This window comes from Trichomycterus rosablanca, chromosome 6 (genome assembly GCF_030014385.1).
Source record: "Trichomycterus rosablanca isolate fTriRos1 chromosome 6, fTriRos1.hap1, whole genome shotgun sequence".
Lineage (NCBI taxonomy): Eukaryota > Metazoa > Chordata > Actinopteri > Siluriformes > Trichomycteridae > Trichomycterus > Trichomycterus rosablanca.
In genome coordinates this window covers 45552115-45566287 of record NC_085993.1, presented here as the reverse complement: position 1 = coordinate 45566287, position 14173 = coordinate 45552115, and the positions used below count along the sequence as shown (strand labels likewise).

Here is a 14173-nt window from a genome sequence, read left to right as displayed (position 1 = left end):
CCCACTGGCTCTGAAGTCCGGGTTCAGGTCTCAGTGGTGCTGTCAGATGGCCGGACATCTAAACAGACCTTCAACATCATAGTTAATTCAACCTAAATTTTATAAGTGTGAGTTTGTACCAACCCCAAATGTTCTGTGTCCTCACCCACATTTAAGACCCACGTGTTAATGCCGCTCAGGTGGCGCAGCGGTAAAAAGAAACGCGCTGCAACCAGGGCTGGATTCTGAGAACGTGGTATCGAATCCAGCCTTGCTTTACCGGTTCGAAGCCGAGTGGCTATATGAGCAACGATTGGCCGGTTGCTCATATGGGGGGTGGGACAAAGAACCGGATGTGGGTCTCTCTCTGTCAGAATGCGATTGCGTTCTCTGCCGGCTGATTGGAGGCGCTTACACAGAGATGGGAGAGGGTGCCCTTAGGGTGTGTCTCTCCGCATGCAACGCTAGGTGGCGCCAAACTCGTCAATGTGTGGGTGGCAAAGATGCATCTGGCTGCTGCTCGTGTTTCGGAGGGGATACGGGTTAGCTTCAATCACCTCCGTCAGGGCAGGGTTCGGCATAGACAGAGAGGAAGCACGATGCTAATTGAACAATTGGATGCGCTAAAAAGGGGAGAAAAAGGGGTAAAAATTATATTAAAAAAAAAAAAAAAAAAAAAGACCCACGTGTTTACGTTTCACATGTTTACGTCTGATCACTACACTTTATACACTGTCAGCCTGCTGGATAGAGGTGTTACTGTCTTAGGGAAGATAAAGAAGACATAATGATTACTATTTAGTAAGATTTTTTTGGATGTTTTTCGTGGGAAGTGCATTACTTACACAGGGCTCTAGAGTGCGACCAATTTGGTCGCACCGGTGCGACCAGGCTTCCGAAGGAAAAAAAACAGACACACATTAGGCCAATAACATGGTCTAAACCAATCAGAGATAGTGAAGGGCGGGACAATATTGTAGCGGTGATATGTGAGCAACATTCAGCTCAGCCAATCAGAATGCAGCACCAGGTTTATACACGTGCGTTCGGATGTTCTGCAGTTAATTTAGTTTTGTATATGAGACTCGCCGGATGTTCCAGAATGGAAGTTCGGGTTCTGGAGCTCGGCGGTGTAAAGTGTCGTAACGCTCACTGAAGTCCTGACTAAACAGTTAAAGTGACTCTACCCTGTTGTGTGCCTTTATTCCCACACCTCCACCACCGCACAGCAAAAGACCCGTTACATCCCCACCGGACAGCGGCTAGGTGAACCGACCCTCTAGTAGCAAGTGGCTAATGCTAGCGAGTAAAAGTAAAAACACCACAATATTTTCGTTAATAAAATATAAAAATAACTAAAAGACCATAATATATTAGAATACATGTAGTCAAAATACACAGTGAGTGCACCGCAAGCGATTTTGGGAATCTGTGTAAAAGATACAGTAAAGCCGATAATATAATGCACTGCATTTAAGATTACACTAACACTCTAGAGCCCCATACACACACACACACACACACACACAAACCCACACATATATATACATAAAATTTTAAATATACACACACACATAAATAGATATACTCACATACATACACATTTACTCTATTATTATAATTTTTATAAAAAATAATTGCTATAATTAGACTATAATACTATAATTAACTGTAAAGAGCATGGGAAGACCATGGCCGGCAATAGTGTATTTGTGACTGGTTCTAATACATTTTGAATTGAAAGGCTGAAAAAACCCAATGCATCTATAAAACACATTACATGCGGCGATAAATGCACTGCCCGAGTGTCCCCCTCTCCCCACTGCCTTTCAGCGGCAGGCAGTAGCAAACAGATCATCAGACGAGGCCATGTTGACCAGATTGTTAGTTAATTACAAGTCAATATTGCCTGTATGGACAGTGATTAAAAAAAAAAAAAAAAAAAAAGTGAACCTGTGAAACTGCGGTGTTAAATGCGATGCAGTCGAAAATTTGGGTGCACCTAACTTTTGTGCTGGTGCACCTAAGAAAAAAAGTTAGGCGCACCAGTGCAACCAGTGCAAAAAGTTAGTCTAGAGCCCTGTTACATGGATTTGGGAACTTCTCTGCAGCTCTACATGGTGAGAACAATGTTGGAGTCTCTCGTAGCTGATAAGAGCGGCTCCAAGAAGACTTTGCGCAGTAGCCTGGAAGGCCCCACCATCATGGACATTGAGAGGTTCTTTCGTGAATCATTCTTCTATACTCACCTGCTTAATTTTAGTGGTAAGTATGAAGTAGATTCACAATAAACATTGTTTACAGGTTTTTTTTCAGATGCACTTCTTTGATTTAAACTCTGTTCAATGTGATATGTAGTTTGTATACAAGTTGGTCATTACAGACATCCTACGAAAGCTCAAAGTGTAACATACTCCTGACGGGAAATTTGTTTAAATGGTTCAGTAGAATCCACAGATTACTAAAAACAGTTCTACCATGAATTGTCCCTGTCCGCAGTATTCTTGCCCTGTGCCCAGTGTTTCCAGATGAAACTGTACCTGCCACAACCCTGACTAGGACAAAGTGGTTGATAAAATCAAACAGGGTTGAAATGTTAAAAATCCCCAAATTAAGACTTAAAACTGTGAGAACTCAGCCACAAAGAATTCACTGATTATTGTTTTAAACAAAATTGTGAATGTACAAATAGCACTATTGTTGAATTGCACTTTTCCTCCAGCTATGTAATGATAATCGGATAGTATTTATCAACACTGGGCAATCTGTCAGCTTTTTGTCATGTGTACAATTATTCAGAAATAGTATTAGAATCTGTCCAGAAAATTGTTGCAGCTGATCCAGGCTTTCAGCTCTAGGCTATGGTCACATTAAAGCTGAACTCACAGATTAATAAGGTCTGTGTGGAAATAATCTTGTTTGTGTGGGATTCTTTTTTAATTTAGAGACACTGCAGCAATGTTGTGACCTGTCCCAGCTGTGGTTCAGGGAGTTTTTCCTGGAGTTGACCATGGGCCGTCGTATCCAGTTCCCTATTGATATGTCCATGCCGTGGATCTTGACGGATCACATACTGGAGACTAAGGAGGCCTCAATGATGGAGTAAGCACAGTGAAACATTGCGCTACATGTGGAAATGGATGGGCGTTTAGTCATATGCACATGGTAAAATGGTAACATCATATCCATCACATCCAATACATCTAAAATTGTGTTTTCTTCCTCTGCAGGTATGTGCTGTATTCTCTGGATTTATACAATGACAGTGCGCACTACGCTCTCACCAAGTTCAAGAAGCAGTTTCTTTATGATGAGATTGAGGCTGAGGTAAGTTTGAGTTTCTTTAACAAATTGCTCTGCTATAAGCTCAGTTTAAGGGGTTGAAGCTAAACAGTGTGGCCAAACTTGAAACCAAAAACATGTTTACCAAATATTTTGACATGAATATACGCTTTATGGGTAAAGGTATTGGGACACACCTTTTTATCTTAGAGTCCTGTAACCACAGGAGTATAAAGTCAAGCACCTCGCCATGCAGTCGGCCTTACAAACATTTGTAAAAGAATGGGTTGCTCTAAAGATCTCACTGAATTCGATGGATGTTTGGCCCCACAGTATGAACATTTTATGTTAAATCTAAACGTACATGTAGAAACAAACTGGATGTCAGTATTATTGTAATGGATTTAAGTTTGGACCTTGGTGTGCCCTTCTGAGTGTTTTTGTCATTCCTCTTCTAAATAAAGTAATATCAGAGGCCACTGTTGTTGATAAAGATGTTTCATCCGATTGACCACATGAGTATTTTCTGTCCTCGTTCGTAGGTTAACCTGTGCTTTGACCAGTTTGTCTACAAGCTTGCAGACCAAATCTTTGCCTACTACAAGATCCAGGCAGGAAGGTAAGCAGAAAAAATAAACAAGGCAATAATGTTTTATGAATGGTGTTTTCTTGTCAGAGCATAAATAATTGTGTAATAATAATGGGCATAGGCAGGTCAGGTCAGGGTTGACCCACAGGCCACAAACTGAGACTAGAGAATAGGTAATCACGTTTACATTTACATTTTCTGCATTTAGCAGACGCTCTTATCCAGAGCGACTTACAGAAGTGCTTCCATAGTAAACATTTCATGACTCTAGTTTAAGTAGACAACAGTCCAAGCTGTGGCTCTCTGTACATACAGTGATGCGGGAGCCCAACACTGGCTTGGATTGTCGGTGGGCCAGTGTGATCGTCTGATTCTCCTTGATGAGATTGGGGGTTGTGCAGGTGGCAGCGTATTCAGAATCGGGAATTGGAAACAGCTCAATTGGAAGATAAAAGGGGAAAAAATCTGGTTAAGCAACATTTGTTACGCCAGCCCACCACCACTGGGATCTAGGTGCTAATCTCACCAGGTGCTAATAGCCGGCTGGGTCCCTACACATACATGATTGGCTATGTCTGAATTGCAGGAGTGTCAAAGGCCCATGATTTAACCAGGATAAAGCATTGGTAATAATGAATGAATGATGAAAAAAATGTAATGAACATGGTTAGGTGATTAACTAGGTGTAGATGATGTGTAGTGATCCCTAGTTTCCTCTCTGCAGTTTGCTATTGGATAAGAGACTTCGGGCAGAATGTAAGAACCAGGGTGCGCTCATTCAGTTGCCTTCCACAAATCGCTATGAGACACTTCTGAAGCAAAGACATGTTCAGGTAATTATTTCAATATATTTATATATTTAAATTTTTTTACAGGAATCAGAAATGGGATTAGAACTTTTTTTCAAGTCGGAAAATGTCACCCGGAACCATTTCTAAGCAGCAAATTTTAGCAAGATTGAGAGGGAACCCAGACTGTTCTCCTGTGCTGAGAGGAAATATGTCTGAATGATGAGATGCAGTTGAGAACAGCTAAAAATTAAGTTGGCCATAAATTAGAAGAACACAGCCCCTTTTTAAAATGGCCACAACATATATTTTGGGTACAATGACCGAAAGTACTGTGTCTCTTACCACTGTATCTAATCTTTTGATTTGAACTGTGTGTGTGTTTGTATTTATTTGTACTTTAATATGTCTTTTTATGCAGCTTTTGGGTCGTTCCATTGACCTAAACCGTCTAATTACCCAGCGAGTCTCTGCTGCCCTCTACAAGTCCCTTGAGTTGGCCATTAACCGCTTTGAGAGCGAGGACCTCACTTCCATAGTGGTACGTTTTGTTTTCTCACATCCTCACCCTGAAAGTCATGTATGGATATTGTCTAATTTATAAAAAAATATATATAACAATTGATAAAGTATTACTTTTTAACACGGTGTTAAATATGTAGGCAGTTGCTTGTGTAGATGTGTCCTTAAAAAGACATTATAAGCATGTAAATAGTCTGCATCCAGAATCTCAGTAGTGCTATAAGCTGAGGGGGCGTCTACACAGACATCATTGGCTTTATCCCTGGAAGTGGAGGGCAGTGGCCGAAGTCCTGCGATGTATTACACCCTGTCCAGGGACTCCCTGTATTTCCCCCAGTGCTACTTGGTAAAACCGGACCTGTTGTGTCCCTGGCCAGGTTAATAAAAATGAAATAAAAAAAAAATATATCTTAAATTATTTTTCTCTTACTCTTTTAGGAGTTGGAGGGCTTGTTGGAGATCAATCGATTGACCCACAAACTCCTCAGTAGATTTCTGACTCTGGACAGCATGGATGCCATGTTCCGTGAGGCCAACCACAATGTATCGGCTCCATATGGCAGGATCACGCTGCATGTGTTCTGGGAACTCAACTATGACTTCCTGCCAAACTACTGCTACAACAGCTCCACCAACAGGTACATTCGCTCAGCTTGTTTTCATTATCTGTTATGGTCTATTTTATTTACATTTACATTTTCAGCATTTAGCAGACGCTTTTATCCAAAGCGACTTACACAAGGAGCTGAACACGATGAGCAATTGAGGGTTAAGGGCCTTGCTCAGGGACCCAACAGTGGCAACTTGGTGGTGGCGGGGCTTGAACCGGCAACCTTCTGTTTACTAGTCCAGTACCTTAACCACAGAGCTATCACTGCCCTTTTTATTTTATTAGAGTCGATTCCGACTCCTTGTGACTGTATGGATGGAGTTTCTCTTGAACATTTTGTCTTCAGTTTGCATCTTCAGGCATTTTAATGGCTCGTTTATTATTCCTCTAATTTAATCCATCTATCTTGTTGCTGCCTGTCTTTTTCTTCTTTTACCTTCAATTCTTTCAAGCATAATCATCCTTTCCAGTGAATTGGTTCTTTTCCTAATAAGTCAGAAATAAAATGGCTTCATTTTGGTTGTCCCGGCTTTGAGCTGGTTGCGGAATCATTTGTTTATCTTCTTTAGCATGAAAGGTACTCTCAAAAGTCTTCGCTATATTGCTGCTGCCTAATATAAGTGATGGGTCTTGTTAGGCACCTCTGCTTAGACCTTTTTGCCATAGAAAACTTCAGGCAGCATAGCTCAGGACGAGAAAGAAAGCATAACATTGTTAGTCCTCCAATGCATTAAGGCAAAATGAGTCTATAGTATGGTCAGATGTTTTATAAGGAGACAAGATGTACTCCTAATGAAGATGTAATTACAGCATCCGCACACTAGGTTCAGTGTAGAAACATAAAGCGGGGATGCTACGTTTAGGCTCCATCAACACGGTCTGTTTAAGAGGATTTTCTGACATCAGTATAAGTATTATTTGAGTAGAATGTTTTTGAGTGAAATTTTGGTTGAAGTTTGGTGGCCCACAATATGACTGACTGAATATGACTTGTTTCTAGGTTTGTTCGTACTGTGCTGCCCTTTTCTCAGGCGTTCCAGCGAGACAAGCCACCAAATGCCCAACCTCAGTACCTTTATGGCTCAAAGGTGAGTTTGTTTTCCAGCTTATGTTTTTTTTTCACATTGGATTGATTGATTGGATGAAGAACTAAGCACCAGAAATGTGATCATGACATGTTAAAGTGCTTGTTTTTTTATTATTTTTATTTTATGTGGTCACTATTTCAGTACTGGTCAATAGGCCCAGTATAAACCTAAGGGTGTGCATCTTTGCAGGGTTAGTATTTATTTCTGTTCGTTTCAGTGCTTAGTAGCGGATTGTACCACAGAAAGTATGGATCAAGATTAGCCATCCTCGCTTCATGGGTGCCTAATCTTGACTGTGTTGCAAATGTCATGTGACTTAGAAAATAAGAGTTTCCTTTTGATGCATTACATGGCTTTTTCAGTCACTGTAAAAAATGAAAACACTAAAACAACACTGTCAGTCCCAAATGCTACTTATGTGGGTTTGTCAAAATGTGTTGCTGATTTTAAAGGTACACTAAATGGTCATAAATATTTGGACACCTGATCATAAGCTTGTAGGAAATCTCATTTTAAAAACAAATGGTATTAAAATAGAGTGACATCTGTGTGATCTTTCCCGCTACAACAGCAGCCACAGCATGTTTTGCATTTTTCCCCAAATTTTCCTCCCAGTCTAGTCGAATTTAATTACCCGATCGAATTTTGCTTTTTTAACTCCTGCTGGCCTCCACTCCTGACCAAGGAGGATCATTTGTTTGTTTGTTTATTAGGATTTTAACATCATGTTTTACACTTTAGTAACATTCATGACAGGAACGGTAGTTACTCATTACACAAGGTTCATCAGTTCACAAGGTTATATCGAACACAATCTTGGACAATTTAGTGTCTCCAATTCACCTTACGTGCACGTCTTTGGAGAATGAATGGGACAGTAAACCACAAAACAAACTGTGAAATAGAGCCAAAAGTAGGACAAACCTACACTAGAATGGACAGTCGACTAAATCAAACCATCCTCACCAGATGCCGAATCGGACACACTAAGCTAACACACAAGCATCTCCTCACTAGGGAAGATGCTCCAACCTGCCATCGATGTAAAGAGAGACTAACAATTAAACACATACTGATAGACTGCAAAACACTAAACTCAGAAAGACTGAGGTTTTTTTTAATGAAAACGAGACACGAAATGTGCTTAAATCTACAGCACCAGGGAAAATAATTAATTTTTTTACATTTTTAAATCTTAAACATCTTTTATAATTCGTTTTAAATGACACAAAGTGAAGAAGCAACTTGAGTACCGCTTCTTTTTACCTGCACAAGGCGGGTTCATATCAGGATCCATATACTGCGCGGAGAGTCACGCACCAATCTCCATGACCTGGGTATGGTGTAGTGCAAAATAACCACAGTGCAGATATAAAACAATCCTCAAAGCACCTTTCTGGAATCATTTGAGTAAAAAAATAAAGGGAAGCTATTTTGTTTTAGTCTCAAATGGTATTTAATGGAGAGAAATAGGTGTTTTTGTAAATATAATCAAAAACTGCACAGTTTATTGACTGTAATGTCAGTTCGTGCTTAAAACTAAGTGCTCAACCAAACTCGTGTAAACTCAACCAAAATAAATGACATTTGATGACATTTTCATCTTAGAAAACAAAAATTGAAGCTAAAAATAGCACAGACTGTAGGCTAACTGAGAGAAAAATGCTGTAGCATACATTATAGTCATTTGCAATTGATGGGGGGAGCATCCCTTGTTACCACCACCCATATTTTTCTCTTTCATTAATTGAGCATGAATAGAAAAGGCACATTAATTACCTTTTTTATTTACTCAGGGTGATTGTCTATTAAGTGTCCAAAGTTCATGACACTGTCCATCTATTGCTTCCTTACTGTAATCAGTGTGAAAAGGGTTTTCTAGAACCATTAAATGCTGGGAGTCCTCTTCACTATGATTTGGTACAGGCAGACGTATCTCTTTTTCCCAGTCCTCACGTCTGTGGTCTTGATTTGATGGTGTTGGACATGGCTGGCATTCCCCGACTGAGTTTCTTGTTTCTGGCCACATGGAATGAAGACAGCCCCAGAGCAATAGCACGGAAATGATGAGGAGCAGAACAGTGCTGGCAAGCCACAGTGCCATATCTATGTCCCTGTGGCTGCCTGCAAGCTCCCCACCCTCGTCCAGTGTGCTAAACACCTGGCACTGGTCCCGGGTGGGGCTGGCAGACTGGCAGGTGACACAGATAACGTAAGATGTCTGTGGGATGAGATTTCCCAGGCTGGCTGTTGTCTGGTTTAGAGGAATTTTATCTTCCTGCATGGCATTCTTTCGTGTGTAGCCCATCAGAAGGCTGTTCCAGTTCGGGTGGTACATAAGAGTATAAAAGGTGTCCACACATTTCTGCATGGGTAGCCAGGTGATGATGGCAGAGGTGGCTGTGATGTCCTGCACACTGATGGCCATGTCGGTTTCGGAGCTGGTGGAGGGTTTCAGATTAGGTGGCTTTTCACGGATCTGAAAAGATTATTATTATTTTTTGGTTATAAGGTATCTGAATCATAATCAAGGGTTACAAGCTTTTGTCCAAGCCACAACATTAAAACCACCTCCTTGTTTCTACACTCACTGTCCATTTTTATTAGCTTTACTTACCATATAGAAGCACTTTGTAGTTCTACAATCACTGACTGTAGTCCGTCATTTGCAGGACTGTTCTTCAGCATTTAGCAGATGCCTTTATCCAAAGCAGTTACAGTATACAGTCAGAGCAATTGAGGGTTAAGGGTCTTGCTCAAGAGCTCAACAAAAGCAACCTGGCAGTGTTTGGGCTTGAACCAGCAACTGTCTGATTACTAGTCCAGTACCTTAACCACTAAGCTATGACTTGCCCACATAAAATATCCACAAAGCCCAGCCTGGTATTTATTTGCAGTTCAAATGCTGAACTGTCCTGATTAATAGATTATATTCATTTCAGACAGTAAAAAGTAAAGACGAAGCATGATCACAGATCTGTGTCCAGCTTCTTCTGAATCAGCCTCTGCTTCTGGTTTGTTATAATACCAATTGAGAAAACTCATATACTTATCCTGGTGACTCATATAAAGCTGAGCTCTGGACCAGATTATCAAACACAACTAACTAAAAACAAAGAAATCAGTGTCTTACCCAAAGAGCTGAAGTTGAAGAGCTGAGGAAATTGCTTCAGTCTTGGTGTTGTCGATAGCAGCGTTGCCTGGATGTCTCTGAGAACATCTTTGCTCTCTTCTGACATGACTTAGGTGTGTAATACCTCTTACAGTGAGCTCAGCTTGAACAACACTCACCCACAGGATCTGTTTGTGCTCAGTACAAGCCAGCTGTGCTACAAAGAGAACAGACTGATTCCTGACAGTAGGGTGGGGTGGAAAAGGGTCAGAGACTGAATCTGATTATTCTCCAATGTCGCCCACTAGTTATACATTTTTGTTTCTTTCTACATTGTGTGGCTTTTTAACCCCATTTTAATTTAAATTACTTTTTGTGTAGTTTTAAACATGGGAACAATCACCCAACCCATGCTGTTATATCTGATTACAGCACAGAACCTTACCTGTATCACTCTGCTCACTCCTGATTGCTAAGTACTGGAAACAGTCCACTCAGATTTGGCAAACAGTTCGACCATAAATAATGGACACTGTGTGTCATTTGTTGTTCTGTGTGCACTTCAGTCAGAAGAAAGGAGGAGGTTACATAAATAGGGCAAATTCCAGACCAGTCCTGCACGGATAGACACGCAGCCAATGAAGTCGAGCCATATGTGAAGCTCTCACTTGTTCCACAGTACTTTCAGTCTTTATCCACTTTAACTGCACAATAAACACAAGTACTTAATATTAAATGCTTAATAGGCTATGTAGTATTTCTCTATGTTGCTTATTTCTGCTTGTAGTTCAGACACTTTAGATGGTCAAGATATGTTTGTTTTATCATGATTAATTAAAAAATGCTAGTGTGTAAACTAAAGACTAGCATTGTATTGATTTAAAGATTTATAGGTTATTACACAATAAACATACTTTCTTATTTTTAAAATTTAAGATAAATAATTTTAGTAAAATACCTGATTTGAGCCAGCTACAGTGGATTCAGAAAGTATTTTTTCTGTTTTTAATACTTTGTCAAAGCCCCTTTGGCAGTGATTTCAGCTGGATGTCTCTACAAGGTTTCATACCTGGATTTAGGCAGTTTATCCTGGTTTTCATGGCTAATTGTCTCAAGAAATTAAATGGTTATTGTCTGTGAACTGCCATCTTCAGGTGTCCCCACAGATGGAGTTTAAATATAAACTTTGTCCTTCAGTGATATTTTGACTTCCCCCAAAGTCACTCCAATGTTTTTGCTGTTGAAAAGTGAACTGTCACTCCAGTCTGTGTTGGCATGGACTATGCGTGAGGTTTACTTAAAGAACATCCTGTGTTCGGCTGTATACTTTTCCAAACTCCTATAAATACTGTCCTATTAATACTGATTTCATCAGATGGACACATATCAAGGATAATTAAAGCATAGAGGATCCACCTAATCAGAATTTGAAGTGCCACAGCAAAGAGTCTGAATCCTTTTGTGATTTTCAATTTTGGATTTTTAATAGATTTGTAAAATAACGTATAAAAAATTCACCTCAGTTGTAGATTGGCAAAAAATGCAGATGAAAGAATCCATTCAAGCACGGCAAAGTGCACAAAAAGTCAAGGGGTCTGAATACTTTCTGAATCCACTGTAGGCAGTCACTTCAGTTCTCATACCATGCTAGCTAACATACTACAGACTGTACTCATTGTTTTTATGCTTGTTTAATTACTAAAATTTAATTCATAATTTCTTTTTCACCCCTTGAATCTTCAGTCCTTGAACTTGGCGTACAGTAGTATATATGGCTTCTACCGAAACTTCGTGGGTCCACCTCATATCAGAGCTGTGTGCAGACTGCTGGGGTACCAGGGCACTGCTGTAGTGATGGAGGAGTTGCTCAAGGTCGTCAAAAGCCTGGTAAGAACTAATATTTACACTGTGTCTTTTGGTTTTATTCAGGATCTATACATATATTTTGCCCAATTGATTGTTAGTGGACAGGTGTACATGTTTTTACATTTTCATAACATACAGAAAAGAACAGCACTGTGTTTTGATTTCATACTACCTACCTACATTTAGCTTTAATGGTTCCATTGTGATAGCACAGAGGGTATAAAATAACCTGGAGTTGTGTCTCCTCCTATCGACCCCCCTCTCCCCCCATTGCAGCTTCAGGGCACTATTCTGCAGTATGTGAGAACTCTAATGGAGGTGATGCCCAAGATCTGCCGTCTGCCACGCCATGAATACGGCTCTCCAGGTAGGTCATGCAGTACTGCCGACTTTTCTTTGGAACTAAGCAGGGTGCTTTTTTAACACTCCCACAGAAGAATGAACCTGGTTCTTTTTATTAAACCCCTTATATGCTTTGGAGCCAACTTGAGGAGCTTTCCTGCTGTGAGGTTCACCTCCCACTAACGTTCAGCACAAAATCTTAACTGGTTGCCTTGTGTTTACTGGTTTACACTTTCTCTGGTTGCCTTGTTTGTTTAGAACACAGCAGGGTGCTGTGTAACCTTTGAGTGCTTTTAATCCAAGGTTTTCAAGGGTGTTGTGTTGGCTGTGATCATAAAGTCCTTACTTACTGCCCCCATCAGCCCAGATTCTGAGGATTAAAACAGCACTGCTGAGATTAAAAGCAGGCTCTTATCACTTTCTTAAGCGAGCTCAAAGATACTGTATAAAATCTTTTTTTTTTGGAGGTGCTTGGTTGGTGCATCAGTGTAACACACTTGCTCATCACTGCTGAGATATCGAGCTGTTGAGTTTTGTATAATTTTGTTTTGTCCGAGTTATTGTATGGCTCTGTGCTGTCACTACACATCAGTCAGTGTCAGCCACCGTTAAATAGTCCATGTAGATGTAATTATGTGTTTATACGTGTTCTTCAAGACTTAAATTTGACCAGGAAACAGTTGTTCTCTTAGGTGTAAAGAAAAAACTATGATGTCTCTTATTGGATCACACCGGAGAGCTGTAAGTGCCTCTGGAGTCTCACCCATGCTTGTTTTTTGGTGCAGGCATCCTGGAGTTTTTCCACCACCAGCTGAAGGACATCGTGGAGTATGCTGAGCTAAAGACTGTGTGCTTCCAGAACCTGAGGGAGGTGGGCAACGCTGTGCTCTTCTGCCTGCTGAGTGAGCAGAGCCTGGTACGCCCAACACAATCGCTCATACTCTAACAATACCACAGACTATAACAAAAGTCTTTAACCAAGCTAAAATGAAAACAATCCTTAATTTCTTAATGGTATAAAAAGTGCATTTAAAGAACAACATAAGAACTTGGCAAGGATGATAGACTGAAATGAGAATTATCAACCCTTCCTGTCGTGAATATAACCATAGTGTAAAATCAAGCATAGAGTAAAACAACTATATAACTAAATAAATAACTACCATTCTGCTGCTGCTGTTGCCCTTCGATACGTGTCTAACCTGAATTTCTGTTCATCTTTTGATGCAGTCTCAGGAAGAAGTGTGTGACCTGTTGCATGCTGCACCTTTCCAAAACATTCTCCCCAGGGTTCATGTGAAAGGTAATAAAATGTGTGCGTGCATTGTTAAAGGTTATAGTGGACTGGGGCTGAATGTTTTGTTAGCTGTTCAATGTGAACATGCTGTGGCTGTAATGATCAAATACTGTTTATCGATGAGCGTGTGTTTGTTCCTGCTGACTGACACTACAGGGCCAAGAAAAGCATTACATCCATATGTGCTTTTTAAATCTCATATTTGAAAATCATGAGCATTAATATGTTGGTTCCTAGGTAGCTTCCCAATACATTGGACCATGACTGTTTTTTCTAGCCAAACGAGCATTCCTAGTGAGGTCAAAGACTTTGATACTTTCTCCTGAGGTTTGCTAATTTCAGACTAATGAATCAGAAGCCCTCATGATAATTCATGATTAATCAATTCAGACAACACGTCCACTTATTTAGTCTAAGGATGGTCTGCTTTACCCCATACTTACCTACAAAAGTATTGAAACAGCCTTTTCTCATTTTTGACTTCATGTTTTTCAGCCACAACAATTGCTAACAGGTGTAATTTTTTTATGATTAAAATGCCGTTATATGCTTCCAACTTTGCAGCATCAGTTTAGGGAAGGCCCTTTCCTGTTCCAGCATGACTGTGCCCCTGTGACATAAAGAAAAGCTTGGTTTAAAGAAACTCCAGTGGCCAGCACAGAGCCCTGTGAACAGCTTTAAACAAAAACATCATTTGA

At 40.3% G+C, this 14173-nt stretch overlaps 2 protein-coding genes across 6 annotated transcripts in view; one reads left to right on the top strand and one right to left on the bottom strand.

The window, feature by feature from the left end:
• The window catches only part of cyfip1 (cytoplasmic FMR1 interacting protein 1), a 48870-nt gene that overhangs the window by 25572 nt on the left and 9125 nt on the right, over positions 1-14173 (top strand). The window contains exons 16-27 of the mRNA XM_062997975.1: positions 2091-2244; positions 2925-3081; positions 3210-3306; positions 3804-3880; positions 4575-4683; positions 5060-5179; positions 5599-5798; positions 6771-6858; positions 11714-11857; positions 12113-12203; positions 12964-13094; positions 13409-13481. Coding sequence (XP_062854045.1) covers positions 2091-2244; positions 2925-3081; positions 3210-3306; positions 3804-3880; positions 4575-4683; positions 5060-5179; positions 5599-5798; positions 6771-6858; positions 11714-11857; positions 12113-12203; positions 12964-13094; positions 13409-13481 — 1441 coding nt within the window. The remainder of the gene's footprint in view (positions 1-2090; positions 2245-2924; positions 3082-3209; positions 3307-3803; positions 3881-4574; positions 4684-5059; positions 5180-5598; positions 5799-6770; positions 6859-11713; positions 11858-12112; positions 12204-12963; positions 13095-13408; positions 13482-14173) is intronic.
• LOC134316635 (fibronectin type III domain-containing protein 9) lies at positions 7945-10498 on the bottom strand. Of its 5 annotated transcripts, XM_062997048.1 has the most exons (4): positions 10416-10485; positions 9992-10187; positions 9476-9557; positions 7945-9337 (listed from the first exon to the last, which is right to left on the bottom strand). In XM_062997048.1, exons 3-4 carry the CDS (start codon positions 9476-9478, stop codon positions 8651-8653), a joined length of 690 nt encoding a protein of 229 aa, XP_062853118.1. In that variant the 5' UTR covers positions 9479-9557; positions 9992-10187; positions 10416-10485; the 3' UTR covers positions 7945-8650. The 5 variants fall into 5 exon arrangements, with proteins under 5 accessions (XP_062853118.1, XP_062853117.1, XP_062853120.1 ...); XM_062997047.1 differs by having other exon boundaries at positions 9992-10498; XM_062997050.1 differs by having other exon boundaries at positions 7945-9557; positions 9992-10498.